The 19,416-nt window shown below is 36.1% G+C and overlaps 1 protein-coding gene across 3 annotated transcripts in view; it reads right to left on the reverse strand.

Annotated features, from left to right (window-relative positions):
* Positions 1 to 19,416, reverse strand: part of CSMD3 (CUB and Sushi multiple domains 3) — a 569,626-nt gene that overhangs the window by 245,566 nt on the left and 304,644 nt on the right. For all 3 annotated transcript variants that reach the window (XM_015619103.1, XM_015619106.1, XM_015619105.1), the window contains 2 exons: positions 2,956 to 3,138; positions 1,475 to 1,801 (listed from right to left, as the gene is read on the reverse strand). In XM_015619103.1, the coding sequence (XP_015474589.1) occupies positions 1,475 to 1,801; positions 2,956 to 3,138 (510 nt within the window). The remainder of the gene's footprint in view (positions 1 to 1,474; positions 1,802 to 2,955; positions 3,139 to 19,416) is intronic.

Here is a 19,416-nt window from a genome sequence, read left to right on the forward strand (position 1 = left end):
ATGAAAAAACAATAAAAAGAAAAAAAATAAAGATGGAGAGATGAAAGATGATGTGAGAAAAGTAAGCAGCCAGAGGAGAATTCAGTCCTTGAAATTTTATGAAAATAATATTAACTGTTAACATTTGTTTGAGAAAAAAGTGTACTCTGGGTCTCTCAATTACCAGCCTCACTAAATCTATAATTTCCATTTTGATTTAAGGGTTAGTTTAGGTTTTCTAGAGTAAAAAAACCCTAAACAGCAAAGCTTTTTTTTTTTTCATACAGTCCAGCAGGTAATACAGGGAGGGAAAGAAGTGTTCTCCTTCAAATCATGCTATTGTAGATCCTCTTAGGTCTTAAGCAAGTCCCTGGAATTATATATACTCTCAGATGTTAGGGAGAAAGACAGGAATGGGGCTAATTACACATGACATCACATTTTGGAAATATCAAAATATTTATTGTATTTTGCTTTTTTCTTTTTTTTATCTGTTGGCATGGAAAACTCTGCTACCCCTACCATCAGAAAGAAAGAAAAAGAAAGAAATACAAATATCCAGATAAGGTGGAGCAGCTCTGGTTGAAGGGTACAATGAACCCCCTACTAGATGCTCCTATCATGCTCTACACATAGCAGTAAGTCTAATATTTACGGATACTGCTGGAGTGCCAAAATTTAATTTTACATATGCTCCCAGGAAAGTTTCACAGTGTATTTTGGAATTATTCATGCTGTGGCCTTGTATCACCATGGCTGCACTAGCTGGGAATATATCCTGTCTGGATTTTAGTGTGCAAAAAATACCAAATCACTTGGTACCAACACAAGGTAGGCAGCTCTTCATATGTGTTTCAAAAGAAATGTAACAGTTTTGGCAGCTAAAAGGTGAAAAAATGCTAATGGTATTTAGTACTGGAGAAGATATTTGACATCACCTTCAATTATTATTATGTGGTCAGTAAGTAGGGAAGGTAAAACAGCAAAAACAAAAAAAAAGACAAGTCTGTTGTGGTTTGACTGATCAAAGAGCTCCTATGGCTGCTCACTTAACTGCAGTGACTAGGAGCTAGCAAAGGTTGCAGCCATCAGCTCCAGGATATTACAAATGTTCACAACTGAACATATGAGTTTCCAAGAATAACAATTTTGTACAGGCAATGGTGGTGGTTAATATTATGTGGAACAAATTGTGTTGTCAGAAAATTTAGTAGTCCTATTATACAATTTTGAACTGGCCTAATTTGTCAGTCTTCCAAACACTCCTATCACAATGATTTCTAAAGCCATAAATGAGAACAAGACATGTATTTTCAGCCTTAGCACAGTATTTGAGCAATGACCCAAACACCTATATTAAGAATTTTTAGGTATATAGGACTTAGTTGAAGGTGTATGACCATAGCATCATTTTTAAATGCATATGCCTATCTCCTAGACTGTATGTTGAAAACAAAACCACAAACACACACACACAAAAAATATGATTACTCACTGTTATAAGTGATGTTAAATCCACGTCCTGACATTGAATGGTCAGCTTGAAATTCCAGACGCAAAATATGACCATTACTGGTAAGATGGGAAGGAACTTCAGCACCAGTAAATGTTCCAATTATGGGGGAATCTACAGAGTTGCCATCTTTAACTGCAAGGAAGTCAAACTGTGATTCCAAGTCAAAGTCATTAAAGGAGAGATGAATTCGGCTCCCAGGGTCTGAAATTATTGTCCAGATACAGTTTAAATTATTCCCATATCCCTCTGGATAATCGGGTGAAAGAACTGTTCCCATTGGTGCAGTGAAATTAGAAAGACAGGGAACTGCCAAAAAAGGGAGAGATAAATTAGATAACAAAATAAAACAATTAAAAAGTCCTTCAATAAGGACTGGTTTAGTGCTAAGTTTTTTGCAAGAAGTCTTAAAACTTGCTGAGTACCTCAAATGACTAATTCATTGTTTGTGGTGATATATGAATATGGAAAGAAGGTTGTTTTTTCAATCTTCCTATTCCCTTCCTTTCAATAAAACTTTCCCTTCCTTTCAATAAAACTACCTTCCAAGCACAGCCCACAAGAAATAAAGAACATATTTGTTGCATTGGAAATCCATGACAGTCCTTACAATTTACCCCTGATAACAATCACTTGGCACCACTTATTTTCTCTTGTAGAGAATTGTTTAGATGAGCAGACCTCCCACTGAGCACATTAAAGGGGCAGAAAGTCAATAATGTCCTTATCATTTGTTGTTCACACAGAGGCACAAGAAATTAAGAAGCCTCAAAGAGACAGGAGATGTTTTGTTGCTATCAAGATAATATATTATATTCAATAAATCCAGTTAAGCCATATTAAGTTGAGATGTAGAGAAGCAACTGATTGCACTCTTTGATCCATACTATTTTAGTGGAAAAGTTAAGAAAGGTGCTGCCACAAATAAGTATCACACCTACACTATATAATCCAACATGGTATATAATGCAAATATTTTACTTATGCTATATAATGCAACTGGAAGACAGCTATAAATATTTATGAAAATTTAACTGCTAATAGGTATTTATATAAAATACATAGGGGAAGTGTAAATAATTTAAACTCTTGATTTCAATTCAGCAACTTCTAATCTGAGGAAATATATTAATTCATAGGACAAGCTATCAAAATTGTATCATACATAATTTACACAACAAAATCAGAATCCTGACCAAAAAAAGTCAATAATAAACCAGTATATCAAAGCACATAAAGAGAATTGCTTTAAGAGTTGATATAAGAGAAAACAAAAAAAAGTTTTAGCAGTTTTAGAACCTGCCCTTGGGCATGTACACCTGCCAAAAAAAAAGTAAATTTATCCTGTCAAGAGAGTTTGTTATATTTTATTAACTCTGAAATCAATCACAGAAATAATTACCTATAAGTAAAGCTTATCACAATGCCTTAAAAATAATAAGAAGAAAATATTTGGTACATACAAATACAGATTGGTATGTTTGCAGACCACTGGTTGTTTTCTTGGCAAATGATAGATTTCTCTCCAATTAATTCAAATCCAAACTGACACTCAAACCTTAAAACATCACGATTAGAAAATCCGTCCCCTTCTCTAATACCATACAATGGTGTTCCAGGATCCCCACAGCTTTCTTTTTCAATTTCTGTTGAAATAAATAAGGAATTTATTAATAGAAGAATGCCAACATGTAGAAAATTCTAAGAAAATTAAAATTATCTATGTAAGAACAGTTGTCAAAATGCACACTGAGTCTGATTCTATACCCCAGCTTCTTAGGGAGGAAATTCTTCACCAAGGGAAGTGAGTGACTGGCTGTGTTGAACTTAGCTGTTGGCTACAGTTAAACCACTACAAGCGATTAGAAAAATCAAAACTCTTTGTGTTTATAAAATACTTGAAAATTAAAGGATATGAGAAAAGTATTTCTACCCTATTTTATTTCATAAAATTTTAAGCAATAATATCATTAAGTAAAATACTGCTAGTAGAACATGAGCTCTTAAAAGTAGAAACAGAGATCAGCTTCCCAATGTGCAATACTGTCCATATTGCAATGCAGTTCAAACTGAGGTACCACTCACATGGCATATAAGGGACTGGTGGCAACAAAAGAATTGCCTACAGTAAAAAGGAGGTTAGACATAAATATTTATACAAATTTATACACACATACATTATGTAAATGTATGGAAAAATAATTTCTCTTTAGTCAAATAACATTTTACCTCAGTAGTCTTAACTACAAGGAATGTGATTGAACTATTTCTACAAATATTAGAGCTATGATATTCTCTCAAGCTGCATCCTGCATCTGTTTTCAGTAGTTATAGGCATGGAAGAATCTTCTCATAATTTACGGAAATGCACTGGAGTTAGGGTTTGGAGAGGTAACTTGTCTATATTTCAAACTTAAATATTAAGGAGAAAAGGCACAGAAAAAGTGGAAATCAGGAAAATAAAAGCTAATCCTTTATGAATCAAGAACATATACATTTCCCAGTGTAAACCAGGATGATAAATGATGTAAATTACACCATGTGTCCTCATGACACGTCTCAATGAACCCTGTGGGGCTTTAAATAATAGCCACACCTCCAGTAAAATAAGTTACTATATTAATTCAGGTTTAGAAAATGAACTGTTATGTAAAACTCTATCCACACAAACAATTTAATTGCACCATGAGACTCCTCATTCATACAAAAAAAGTAATAAAAATTTGGGTATTTCCTAAATTTCTGTTGAAATATTGCTAAATCACTGTATCTTGTTAATTCCAGATTTGCTTGCAAAAACAGCTGGTATTTTGTCACTTAAAAAATTTCAATTAAAGTTGTGAGAATTAGCAACAAAGTTTGTATTTCATCTATGCTACCTCAAGGGATTTCTGATGCCTTCATAACTATACTGTCCCAAACCCTGTTCGTATGGTCTTTCTCCTTCAGTCATATTGAAGCACTTGCTTTGTTTCAGTATAAACATTAAATGGTAAATCAAGTCCAAACCCAAGACTGTTGAAGCTATCATCAAGAATGTATCTCTTGATGCACACAGAGTTGGTCTGTGACAACAGTGAATCTATTTGAAGCAAGTATATTATCTGTAGAACCTTTCAAATCTGTTGATCAAGGCAACCTGTACCAGCTCTGCAATTATTCTTTAATGGCAGTCAATAAATTTGTCCTCTGATACCTTTAATAATGGTTCCCTGTAACATATTCTGAATATACATGTGACTACAGAACACCACTAAGGTTTTAATTTGGTAATAATTTTATTGTCACTTAAACTTTTTCAGTTTTTGCTGAGCTAAACATCTAGTTGGGATGTAAGACTGTTAGTTCCACCTTGTTTTTGCCTTTTTCAGAAGGTCACAGAAGAAAGCAAAAAGGAAAAGTATCTAGAGAAACAGTCACCAAGACTTATTTATGTGGCTTGTTTTCTTCCCCAGGCTTCTGGTCCCATGATCCTTCAACCTGCTTCTTTCTAGTTTGATCAGTTATTCCCTTCTGAGACAAGGCAACTGTATCTTTCTGAAAGTAAGCTATAACAAAATAAAACCAAACACACAAAGAAACCCCAGTCCCAAAACACAGAACAAATACTGTTTTCTGTCAAACACACACACAAAACAGTTCCCAGATCAGCTCTATGAACACGAAGCAGGGTTTGCTCCAAAAGTCATTCAAAGTATTTGAACTGGGCTTAGACAACAAGGTTTTGGTAGTCAGGGGTCTGCAGAAGTGACCTCCGTGAGAAGATGCTGCTCCCATGTTGGACAGAGCCAGCTCCAAGAAGGACCTATTTCTGGTCAAAGTTGAATCCATAAGAAACAATGGTGGTGCCCTTGTGATAACATATTTAAGAAAGAGTAAAAAATGCTGCAAAGCAACTATGACAGAAGATCAATAAAAATATGTGAGAAACAGCCCTGCAAACATGAAGGTCAGAGAAGGAAGGATAAGAGATGCTCCAGAAGTCAGAGCAGACATTCCCCTGCAGCCCATGGTGAAGGCCACAGGGAAGCAGGCTGGCTGGCTGCAGCACATGGAGGTGTCTGCTGTAGTCTGTGGATGACCCCACGTTGCAGCAAGCAGATAAGCCCTGAATCTGCAACTGGTGGAGCAGTCTGCTCCTGAAGGACCACCCCCCATGGAAAGGACACATGCTAAAGCAGCTCTGAAAGAACTACAGACAATGTGAAGGACTCCACACTGAATCAGGGCAAGAGCATGAGGAGGAAGGAGCGGCAAGGACCAAGTGTTATGAACTGATCACAAATCCCATTCCCCATTCCCAATCCACCCTTACTGCCCAAGTGAAGAAAAACTTAGACGACATGGGAATAAAGGCGTGGAGTCTAGGAAAAAGAGGAGGTGGAGAATTTTTTTTAGTTTTGTTTTCACTTTGCACTATCCTACTTTCTTTTTATTTGGCAATAAATCAAAATAAACTTCCTGTAGTTGAGTCTGTTGGTCTTTGACAATAACTGCTAAATTATCTTCCAATTCTCATTCCAACCCATGACTTTTTTCATCTTGATTTCTTCCCCTGTTCTGCTGAGGAGGGGGAGTGGGAGCAGCTTTATGGACATATTTTAGTTGAGGTTATCTAGCACAGAGATGCATATAAATTTCATCTAAACCTGGCTGTCAAATGTAGATTTTTTCCAAGTTAGAAATGGAGTGCCTTCATGTCGCCCTGAAAACTCAGTTTTTTGAGCTTGCTGACATAGTTTCTGAAGACTTTCCCAGGACAGTAACTATAAACATAGATATGTGTACATCCTTTCTGATACACGTCTTTTGATGGACATCTCTCATGACCAGTGTGTTTGGGAAGGTGTTATCCTGACTATCCAATCCCTGGTTGTGGTCAGAAACCTATAAATTCTTAGAGAAGAAATAAAATTCTCTCCTTCCTTTACCACACCTCGAGCTGTGTCTGTGTGACTCATTTTGTGTCCAGCAGCAACACCCTCACACTCCCTAGCCTGCAAAAAAGAAAGTAATAGTAAGAGAGAAAAACCTTGCTAGGAGCATTGATAAGACTGCAGCTAGGACTAAGCTTTTGGGGATTTCAGTTTCTGTAAGCTAAATCCTCTTAAACAAGGGAGTAAGCCTATGCAAATCAGAATTTTACAAACTGAATCTGGTTAGTTATCCCCTTGCCAAATTTCAGTTCACCAATTCACTGTGCAAGAAAGGTGGAACTTACCAAAAAGGTCTTCTTTTTATTTTTCCTTTTTTTTTTTTTTTTCATTGTCCACAGTGAAATGCATTTTCCTGAAATCATGGCCTTTAAAGCTACTAAGTGTTTTGATTCAATTGATTCAATTTGCTCATAAGCACTTCAAGTGAGATAGTCATTGAGTACAGACAATTTCAGCCCAAAACGCAATTAAATTTCAGAGTTTCTAAACAGTAAGGAATAATTAAACTAGTTTTTATCTTACTTAAGAAATGATGATTCAGCCTCAAAATAATGCATTGGTTTTGCCAATAATATGTTTTATTGTTTCACACTCTATTATGGTTAAAATATACCAATTAGAGAAAAGAGTTTATTTGCATATGGATGGGAAAAGAATAACTAATATTGAGACAGGAACCTCCCCACTACACCAGGAAGATTACTACTGTGACTGTGTGTCCAATCTGTAATATTAAAATTTTGAAAAAATGTCAATGTGATGATGAGTGTAAATTTTTCAGTCTATGTATTGAAATAAATTTATCTATAAGTTGCATGTGATCTGCTTTAAGTGCATATTTGCACATGCAAAAAAAAGACTAAGAAATATGAGAGGAAAGTGTAGCATTCCAAATTGCATGTACATCTAATTTAACATCAAACTTTTAAAGATAAAATCAATAATGACTGAAACTAAAAGTGTGGCTTCTAAATTATAGTTACTTAATGGATGTTTTAAAGATTTTCTAAATTATAAGTTTTAGATCAACTAGAGGACACTAAACATAACCACCTAAAAAAATATAGAAGCACCTCATTTCTTCTTCCTGTTGTTTTTTGCCTTCTCATGTCCACCCCCTTGCTGTACTGAACTTTACTGACAGTTTATACAAGTTGGAATATAAATAGTAATGTTATTTATTGAAACAGAAATATAAGAGAAATTAGGATCACAGAAAACAGAAGGACTGATTCAGAATGAATCAAAATATATTAAATTATAAGAGCTCATTAACATTTTAATTTTCCTTGATACACAATACAATGTCTTTTTTTTAGGTCTAATGACCTCCTTTTTCATAGTCTCTATTAATGGCATTAAATCTGATGAGAAAGAAGACATACAGTTCATGTAATTCAGGAAATATTTTTCAGGAATCTTATCGATGTGTCAAATTTATTATAAAGTACAGCATTACATGAAAGTTACAAGACAAAGTCAAATAATAGCTTACTGTCCTGTGGTACAAATCCCTGCATATGCTGCTTCATAATGCCTTCCAGATACAGCTTTTTATCTGCATTAGTGCTGCACAGTAGTGTTGGTTATCTATCAGGTGTGAGTGGTGTTCCTCAGGGTTGGTTATTGAGGTTTAATGTGTTTAACGTGACATGGACAGCAGGAATGAGGGCAGCTGTAGTAAGTTGGCCAACAACATCAGGATGTGTGGTGCAGTTGACATGCTGGGGAGAAGAGATGTCATTCAGTGGCACTTAATAGTCTTGAGAGTTGGGCCTGTGCAAACCTCATGGAGTTAAACAAGGCCAGTTGCAAGGTCTTGCATGTATGTTAAGGTAGGCTGGGCAGAGAATGGATTAAGAGCAGTTCTGAGGAAGACTTGGGGAAGTTGACAGAAAGCTCAACATAACCCCGAAAACCAACTCTCTGCCAGGCTGCAGCAAAAGGAATGTCGTCAGCAGGTCTAGGAAGGTGATTCTGCCTCTCTACTTTACTCTTGTAAGACTCCACTCAGCACAGGAATGAACCTGTTGGAGCAAGTCCAGAGGAGGGTCATTAAGGTGATGAGAGAGCCGGAGTACCTCTCCTATGAAGACAGGATGAGAAAGTGGGGGTTGTTTTTCCTAGAGAAGGGAGACCTTACAGCAGCAGTCCAGTATCTACAAGGGCTACATAGAAGTTGAAGAGGGACTTTTTGCAAGGGCATGTACTGGAAGGACAAGGAGAAATAACCTTAGATTGAAAGTGGAGCAATTTAGATCAGACATTAGGAGGAAGTTCTTTACTGTGAGTCACTGGAACAGGTTTCCCAGAGAAGTTGTGGATGCCTGATCCCTGTAAGGGTTCAAGAACACATTGAACGGTGCCCTGAGAAAAAGTGGGATGGCATCCCTGCTTATAGAGGAAGGAAGAACTAAATGATCTTTAAGGTCTCTTCCAATCCAAACCATACCATTAAATGATACTATTAAAAACTTGTATTTAAAGGAGTTATGTCAAAGCTCTTCAAGATGCAATAATTTTTATTCAAATTGTGCATACATCACTTGATAGCTGAATTGAAAAGATTAAAGCAAATGACAGTGTGAATAGCCTGATGGCCACCAAGTTTACTTTAAGCTGCCTATTACTATTTTCATTTACTTACAAAAATATAATACAGATGAAGTGAAAAATGTGAAGTTAAACAGCATTTAGAAATCTGTTATCTTTCTCAGAAGCTTCATTGATTTCAAAGTAGTGATAAATATTATGAGTCAAGAAAGAAACTATAGGTTCTTGTTTACTGTTTCTCACTCAAGACAAAGAGCATGATGTCCTGGCAAGGTGGCCTAACAATCTCAGACACCTTGGGCCACTTCTGCTGTAACACTATGAGTACAGCATCAATCTTCCCCACAAAGTCGATGGAGATAATTATATATTTATTACTCCAAGTGATATGCCAGCAAATAGAGTATACCTGGGCCTCAGCAAATCAACAGACTCCTAGAACAAAACAGCAATTATGCAGCAATTACTCTCATTGTCAGAACTCGATGTTCAACCCAAAGCTGATAAAAATTGCTGTTTCCTTTCTCATCTCATGCAAGACCTAGAACCTGCACTGCCTTTACAATCTGCTCCTTTACACTATCATATTTAGGGAAAGCTTTTAACTGGCATAAATGGTCAGAAGAGTTTTTCTGTCCCTAAATCATCTGCTATGCTATAGTTCCATTCTTCCAAGTATTATATTCAAAAGAGCCCATAGTTACAATGATTCAAAGATCAGCTCCTTAGTACTGGACGGTTTCCTGAAAATAAGAGTTGTTTCTGTTAAAATGCCACCATACTACTCTTAAGGTAATGCAGAGACTGAAAACCTCATTCAAGACATTTGAAAGAAAGCTTAGAAAACAGAAATTCAGAGAAAATGTTTTGAAAGATATTAACTACAACTGGTGTTATATAGTGCCATAGGCATCTTGTTAAATTACACATAGGAATTTCTTCCTCCACCAGAAAAAAATTAGTAAGGCAATAACTGATATTAAGTTAGAATTTTTTTAATGTACCTAATAATTAATAAAGGTGAATAATATTTATTTCCAACCTTAAAATTTAAGTTTACAATGGAGTTAGGCTGCTGAAGTTCAGCATAGTGACATTAGGTAAAGCAGTAAAAGAATGCTAACAATAAGCTAAAATTAAAGGTGTGCATGTTGTGATCAAATATTTATGCATATGACCACATCACAAAGTAGAATAAGCATAGTCATACTTTATCCTGAAATAATACAAAGGCTGTCAAGCAAGTTTCAGGCTGCGCTTCTGTAATATTCACTAAGTGCTACATAACTGTAGAGCATTTTAAAACTCTTTTTTCCAGGAAGAAAAAAAAAAAAAAAGTTACATGATTTCATCTGCAGGGATTAATAATCAGCAACAATATAGTTTGGTTTTTATTATGTAAGACAAGCATCAGAAAAATATTTGCTTCCCCTATGAACTCATGCATTGCAGAAAAATGAAACTTTTCCCTGTATATTTCTCTTCTAGGGAGGAATTAAATCATCTCTTAGCTATCACTTTGGTGCACATACTCCAAAAACAACTGTCTAAGAATGTAACTTGAGGACAAGCTATTTTCTAGTGCAGCAGAATAAACTAATCCCAGTTTTGACATGGAAAAATCTCAGGAGAAAACAGTACAAGACAGACTCTCTGCACCAACAATAAGCAGTGTAAAGTGTATTGGGTATGGCTGGAAGGGAGTCACCTTTCCCCACAGCAGATGTCACAAGGCTGTGCTCTGTATTGGTAGCTAGAACGTGTTGATGACACACCAGTGTTTTGGCTACTGCTAAGAGGTCCCAATACAGCATCCAGGCTGTCTCTCCAGCCAAACTGAAGATCCGGACTTTAACTTGCCAGATGTTAACTTTGAACGTTACATGGCTGATATGAACAGGTCCAGAAGATTCCTGGAACACCTGGTTGATAACTTCTTGATACAGGTACTAAAGGAGATGGATAGGAAAGGTGTTGTCTTTGATTTGTTTTTTTGTTAATAGAGAAGGGCTTAAAGAGAACAATCAACTGTCTCTAGTACTGTCAAAGAAAGATGTTGCCATAAGATAAGCCACCATACAGGAACTTAAACACAGATGACAAACAGGAAGGTGTTAATACCAGACCTAACAGGTGAATGTTTGGAATTAGCACACAGTACAAAATTCTCCTGTGCAGACTGTGGGAAAAGCACAGATGGCAACAACAGGAAAATGCCAGGCCTGGTGAGGCAGATCGGTGTAACCTGTCTGGACAAAAATTCCCACCGTGGCAAACTGTGAGAAAGGAAGCAAGTCCATATACACGTGCCAGCCCAAACTGTGGGAACTGCATTTATGATCTGTGGATACCTGGGACTTGGACTGTATAAAAGTGCCTCTTCCTCCTTCCTCCCCTTCCCACTCAGACGACCAGAAGAAGGGCTGATGAGAACCCAGGTGGTGCTATCTTTAGTTCACACACTCTCTATCTTCTCTTGCCCTCTCTCCCTTCTCTCGTCCTCCCCTCCCTCCCCCAACTCTGTCCTCTACTCCCCTTTCCCCTATCCTTTCTCTGCCCCTCTGCCCCTTCCTTTCTTCTCTTCCTATCTATTTACTGTTAAATAAAATCTGTACTATTAACTTCAGCATATGGTCTTTCCTGCACCTTAATTTGGGCAGAAGCATTCCTTAATAATCTTATCCTAACATTATTTTGGAGACAGAAGTGGGATCATAAAAGGCCCATGGGTCAAGTTGTGATTGATGACCATGTTTACTATAGGAGCAACAAAGCAGTTGGGTTTATAAGCTCTAGTGACAGAAGGAAAACTGTCAGGAAAACTTCACCTCTGGACATAAGAAGAGCAGATGCTTTCGAAGCTGCAGAGATTCATCAGTGCTGGTCACTTTTTAAATGCCACCTCCTTAGTGCACAGGAGCAGGCAACTCCAAAATGTCAAGCAGGCAAGGCAGAGGGCTGACTTGGTTGAACAGGGATCTTCTGGGGTTAAGGTGAAAAAAATAGAGTGTATTGCCACTGAAAGCAAGGTTGAAGGAAGGAATACAGAAATATAGAATATATATTATATATAATAGAATATATATAGAATATATATAGAATATATATAGAATATATATAGAATATATATAGAATATATATAGAATATATAGAATATATATATATAATAGAATACATAGGAGGAATACAGAAAGGCTACTTGCTATTGCAGGGAGAAAATTCATGTTGCCAGAGCTCAATTAGAGTTGAATCTGGCCAGAACTATGCCGGATAGATAAAATAGCTTTTCAAAATGCATGAATAGCAAAAGGCAGTGCAAAATAACATCATTCTGTTGTAGCATGAGGATGATCACCTGAAAAACAGGGACATAGGCAAGGCAGGGACGGTCAATGTTTTCTTTTCTTCATCCTTAAATACTGATTATGAGCTATGGGTTTCCCATTGCCCTGAGCTGGAGGGACTTGACTGCAAGCATGGTAAACTCCCAGGAAACTCTAGAGGGATCTCCCAGGAAGACTTCTGTGGGATCTGCTGCTCCATTTGGATCCTGGTAGGAATCACCTGAGCACCTAAAGAATTGACTGATGTCATGGGGAAACCTGACTAAATGATTTTTGAATCTTAGGAATCTGGAGAGGTACCTGTAGATTGGGAGTTGGCTAATGTATCCCAGTTTTCAAGAAAGGCAAGAAGGAAGACCCTGAAATCTACTGTCAGTCTCAATTCAGTGCCTGGTAAAACTGTGGAGAAGGCTGTTCTGGGAGTTACTGAAATTCACCTGAAGGACAATTAAATTGGGAGGAGCTATCAGAAGATATTAGATCAATGTGTTACTCCATGATTATGTAACTATAAGCTCGGTCTGAGAAATAAACATATAGGCAAACAGATACCTACAATGCAAAGAAAGCAGAATTCCTCTGGCCCTAAGGATTACTGCTGGGCAAGGAGATCAGTATATTGAAAGTTAGGTATTAAATCTGTATAACAAAAAAAAGACATAAAGGATTATTGTAGGGGAAATGTGGATGGAATACATTTATTTATCACAGTTGCTTAAACACTAGTTTTATGGATGAACACAGTTTTATTTATGTCAGTTAATCTTGTTCAAAAAGCTAGACCATACTTCTAAATCATCTTGAGATGAAAATTTTTGAGATATTGTCTACAGAGAAGAGAAAGTAACTAGTAAAATGTCCTTCTTGACACAGGGAGACAAGAACACAATGTTGCAGTTAAAAATGCGGTGATAAGAATCTAAGAAGTTTGAGGCTGTGATGTGATATAAATGCTAACACCATTAAATGGATGATAAAAATTAATGTATAAACCTGGAGAGAATGAAAAACCACGATTTTAACATTTGGCCATCCCTCATGTGAATTTAATTTTTGGAGTGTCTAGGCTGAGACCCTGGTGCCTGATCAATATCAGGAAAGTATGTGAGAGATAAAAGGCACAAAACTAATATTGCAGTTTGGTTAGCAGCAAGAAAGCATGAGCTATGCATCATGCAATAAGAAGTTCTAACTTGTTATATACTACTAACTGTAGTTTTGCCACTAATTCTGATTTAGCCTTGTTCCATTTTCTCCACATACAACACTTGGATAATAATAATTTCTTTTTCTCTTGAAGTGGAGAAGAAAGTATTACAATTTTTTACAATTATGATAATCTTTGTTATAAAAGAAGTTCTTACATAGTTAAAATTGATGGAGAATAATTGTGTACTTATTTCAGGCTTCAAAAGAGTGTGTAGTAAATAAAACAGAGGCCAGCACTTGAATGATGAACTTAAAAATATTAAACAGCTGCCACATACTCAAGACACCATTCATCCAATGCAATGAAGGAGGCAGGGAGCCTAAGGGAAATACTGTGTGACTGTGTAATTAAAGACTATGCTAATGAATTTGTGCACAGAGGCTGAATTATGCTTTCATGAACTTACATACTGACACTTCTTAATTTTTGAAAAACTGACTTTTCAAAAAGACTACCCCCTATAAAACCCATCCCACAATTTCTTTTTAATTCAATCCACCCCATAGGTAGGTTAGACAGAAATAAAGTTATAAAGACAGAAATGTCACATATTGTTTAGATAAATTTTTCACCTCTATCATACTTTGTTTCACTAGTAGTTTTTGAAAATGAACTACTGCAGCGCAGACTGAATCAGGTTTAATGATGTGGGTTGTGGAGAAATCCTAATTCCATCCAGCACAGTGGAAAAGGATTACTGTGACCTGTGCTGGTGTATCTCTCAAACATCACCCATTCAGGTGTCAAAATAACATGGAAGTCTCGAGAAAATAAACAGCTTTCGGCTTCATGCTTTTCTTTTCACAGAAACAACTCTGATTTATAAAATAGTACTGGGTAAATGAGTTATCTCTTCTAAAATGAAGAGGTCACTTTAAATACCTCAAAGCTGTAATTATGGACTCAGTCAGAATTTAAAATATTAATTATATTTGAGCTTAATTTCCTAAACAGAAATAAGGTTTTTTGAATCATGAAAGAGATACTCAATTCTATATCAGAAAAAAATCTAAAATATCTAAATTTTAGGAGAAAGCATACACAGCCAATCTCATTTACTTTTAAAATTAGATTTTTTGTGACAGTTATCTAATGAAGAAATGGTCTTGCTTTCAAAACATTATTATTCAATTAGGTTTGTGTATGCTTACATTAGGTATTAGTCACTCATTTAGTTAAGGCCTGAAAAGGAACAACATTCAGATAAAATAATTTTTGTGGATTTTTGTATGCTTTTTTATGGTCAAGGCTATTCAAATATTTTTACCAAAACTAAGCATTAAAGATTATAAAAGAGGATTATAGAAAAGGATGAGCAGTCATCAGAGAAGGTCTGCTTAGATTTTGTAGTCATGTTTTTGTTATGTGGCAGGATATTACCAATTAAGATATTGCTCTTTTTAATGTTTCTACAGACTTAAAGAGCACAGTTGCTTCTCTCAAAACACTGTGAAGGCCACAGAAGGAACTTGCCATAAAATAAGCCACCACAGCAGGAACTTGCGATGAGCACAGAAGGGAGAAATTTGCAACAGGAAGATGCTAATTCCACGCCTGACAGAGGTACAATCTGGTTAGTACATCCTGGTTAATGCATCCAGGCAAAAATTCCACTGTGGCAAACAGTGGGAAAGAAAGTAACTGCTCATACAGAGAATCACAGACTATCCTGAGTTGAAAAAGTCCATGAGAATCATTGACTCCAGCTCTTAAGTGAATGGCATGTACAGGGTTTGAATACACAACCTTGGCTTTATTAGGACCAAGTGAGCAAATCTCAGGGTACATGTATTGCCCTAAGTTATGGGAGCAGCATCTGTACCCCATGGATACCTGCAACCTGGAGGTTCCTCCTGTATAAAAGTGGTACCCCAGAAGAACAACTCTGGGAACCCCACCACTGAGAAGCCCAGGGTGAAGAAAGGATGCTGCTGGATCCATGGTTGGTAACTATTTTCTGTATTTTTGACTTAGGTTTTTAGTCTCATTTGCATCTTAATTTGGGCAATCTCTCACCAATTGGATCCCAACAATAGTTTATGGGGAGAAAGTAGTTATCAAAACTACTGCCAGAATCTTTATTGCAACTTTAACTTGTGCTGTCAGGATTTTTTAAATGAATGTGATTTTTATTGATGTGCATAATGTAGTATATACAATCTCTTCAGTTATGTATAAAAAGTTTACTACAGTAGGACAGAATCTCCTTCACAATCTCCTTCATGGACCACCATTTGAACACAGACTGACTAAAAGGAAAATAACTATTGCTTTTCAGTGATAGGCAGAATCCATTTATTTATTTTTTTTTTCAGAGAATCCCAATTTTGGCATAAAGGTTTGCAGGCAAGACTGTTACTGTGACTAAGACCTGTCAGAGAGCCACCACAGTTTTTATCTTTTCCATGTTTCCATGGAAGTTAAGTAGATTAAGTAGATCACATTTTTAAGAAGGGCATGTGAAATACTTTGGAAATTAAGCAGCCTGCATAATTTTTTTCATTTGCTAGAACTGCAAAATCATGGATCTTGCACTTTCAAAACAAAAACTAAATGAAAACTGTGTGCTTAGTTTTTGAGCTACCACAGAACAGAAAATCATTTGGACCTACAGTAAGGATCAGGGTGGGGAAAAAAAGAGTGTGACATAATTATCTCTACATCATTCCTGCAATTTCAAGGTCAGATCATTAACATTTGCAACAGTCATGGAGTCATGACAAGGAAATTAAAAGCAGACAATGACCTCAAAGGCAAAGTAGGGAAAAGCATATTAAACAGTGAATTCCAACAAATAGCATGTTCAACTTATGAACAAAACTACTCCCCTTATGACTCCCAAGAAAGATATTTAAATTCAGATAATTTAGACTTTCTTGCATCCCTTGGAATTAGTTTTAAGTGCCTTTACTGTTTCTAGTGATTTGAAACACATGAACACAAACATATAACAGATTTAAAACCAGGCAGAAAACATCAAGTGCTGAGTATTGCAATTAAGTTACACCTTATAACTTTCTATTAAAATGAGTTTTATTAATGACAGCTCCCTATAATTTCTAGATATAGAAGTTAAATGGGGATTCCCAAATCTCATTGAATTACATTCACTGATTCAAGAGGCAGAGTGTAAACTGGGCTCGCTATGGTTTTAGAGACTAAGAATATACCATGAATATGTCCACATAATGGAATCCTGAAAATGAACTAAAGAAATACAAAATGAAAGAATGAGAGAAGGAAAGACATAATATTATCATAAGTTGGTCCTCAATTACAAATTCAAGACATAATTCCATTCCATTTGTGAAGATGAGTGTTTTAATGAAGCTGGCAAAAAAAAAAAAAAGAAATGTCCTTTGTTGAAGGGAACCTCTGTGGAGAGGAAAGGAATCAAATTTGGAACTCTGCCCACAAGACAAACAATTCTCCAGCTCTACAGCTGGAAAACTGTTTTGCCTATTTGAAGACTGACAAGCATTAGAGAAAAAGTACAAGTCAGATGCATTCTAGCAGATGCCAGTTACTCAAAAGCAGGTTCAGCAAGTCTAGGTGAAAAAGACATATTCATATGAATTTATTTCATTTCATAAATGCAAGTGTTAAATGCAAACTCATGATGGCAGTATTGAACAGGCCAAACTTTAACTTGAAAGGTCTGACTAATGTAAATGACAATGGAATCTCCAACAAGATTTTGAACCCCTTAGCAAGAAAAATAAATGTTCACTTCATCAATAATCAGCTCACTTCTACTACTGAAAGTAGTGGTATAAGTGGTACTTAAAAGTAGGAAAGTAGTAAAATTGAAATAACACTAGAAATAATGAAAAATTAGAAGTTTAAAGAGTGACATTTATTCTTGGATCTTTTCAGAAGAGATGTAATGGGATGTTACCCACCCTTAATTATTTCGCTAAAATACCCAGTAAATTTCAGTTCTGCAAGATAGCTGCACATGGAATACTTCTCTGCACAAAATGCTCTGTGATCTGCCTTTTGCTGATAATTCACCTTGTCTCTTACATTTTCTGTTCCATAGCCATATTGTGATTTTGAGAGGATGTGCTTTACTGTGGGGTGCCACCCCTGCTTCTCAATAGACAGTTCTATGAAACTGCTCAAGATCTAAATTGGATTGTTCACACCAATTCCATTACTTTCAGAGGAGTTAACTTTCCTTTACACTGACCCTCACCTTCTACCAATTGTTTTAATGAAATTACAGGAATTTGAAATTAGGTCTCAAGTCAAATGTTTATTATTTCTCTAGAACTTAATATCTGCCTCTAAATATTTCCTTTCACAGAAAAATTCTGAAGACAATTTGCCATAAAAAGCTGAAAAGGAGCTAACAAAAACCCAGCAAAACAACTACCCCATTTTATCCTTTAGTGAAGTGACTGAAGGTCTTATTTCATATGGAAACTCTATGCATACATGCATTTCACTGAACAAAAGAAACCTGGATACAAAGTAAATTTATACTTGAAATACTCTAAGCAATCTGCTCTTTAAAAGAGGTTTCTGTGGCAACAAAACATATCATTATTGAACCACATTTATTTCTTAAGTACTTCAAGTATATTACTGGTAGTTCAGTAATGGTGGAAGAGGGACAGGAGTAAAGAGAAATTGCAGCTGCACACTATGTTGCTATGATTCATCTTCTATCAGCTTGAGTCCCAACACAGTACCAAAATCTTCATAATCTTCTTTACTTCCCTCTAATAAATCAGTCTAGGGTTCAACCATACCCTAGAATTATGACAATTTTATAAAAGGAGCATTTAAGTCTGGCAAGAATGTTACTTGAAATGCTCCAGAAAATTAAAATAATAGAACTACTGTGTCAGCAAACAACAAGAAATTTTCCCTATTTACAAGAAATGTGGCTTTTCAGAAATACTATAACTAATAGAAAAAGTGGGAAAGTGAATGTTTTTGTAAACGGATACACATCATAGATGGCAAAAAGTACATCTTTTAGCATGGAAATCGTAGATTTAAATACATTAATTTTGATTGCATTAAAGATTGAAAGCTAGAGATGGCAGTGCTGACTTTATGACCAAATCATCCATGGGCATAAAGCCAGGCAAAAAACAGAATTCAATTGAAACAAAAGTATCTTAGGTAACATTAAGTTGCCTCTCTCCAGATGTCTTAGGAATAGCCCAATTTATACAAAACCTAAAATTTTTAGGTTTCTTTTTCTTTTTAAATTACCATCTAAGTCTGTGCTTTCCCCCCTCCCCACCTCCCCACCTGCTGAATGAAAAGTATAGCTAAACCACCATATTTTAAAATAAAGGGAAGGTGTTAAGGTTTTTTCAGTAGTTTTGGTCTCACTGGAAACAGAAAGCTTACAGTCACTGAGGAAGATTGGAATGGTGATCCTTTTGGTCAGGTTAGTTCTGACTTGCTAACCACAGAGACAAAAGGAATAAGCTAGTTTTGTGCTGGCTGTCCATACATTAACTGCACAAAGCTTCACACTACAGAATATAATATATACTATACAGAATATAATACTTTTACACTTTTAAGACTTTCAAGTCTTATTAAACTAATACTTAAATGAAAGTATTTACTCCATAATTTAGCTAGCAGACAGTTCTGCTTTAGCAGACATACCTATGAAAAAGAGGGCATCTGCAGGAAGAACTGTACTCAGCATTGGTGAAGCCTCACTTCAAGTACTGTATTCAGTTCTGGGCCACTCACTTTAAAAATGACAATGAGGTGCTGGGGTGTGTCCAGAAAAAGGAAACAAGGCTTGTGTAAGGTCTAGGAAATATGTCTTAGCAGGAATGGCTGAGGGAGCTGTTTTTGTTTAATCTCAAGAAGGGGATACTCAGGGCTCAGTGATCTCTGCAA

The sequence above is a fragment of the Parus major genome, chromosome 2 (assembly GCF_001522545.3).
Source record: "Parus major isolate Abel chromosome 2, Parus_major1.1, whole genome shotgun sequence".
NCBI classification, from domain to species: domain Eukaryota; kingdom Metazoa; phylum Chordata; class Aves; order Passeriformes; family Paridae; genus Parus; species Parus major.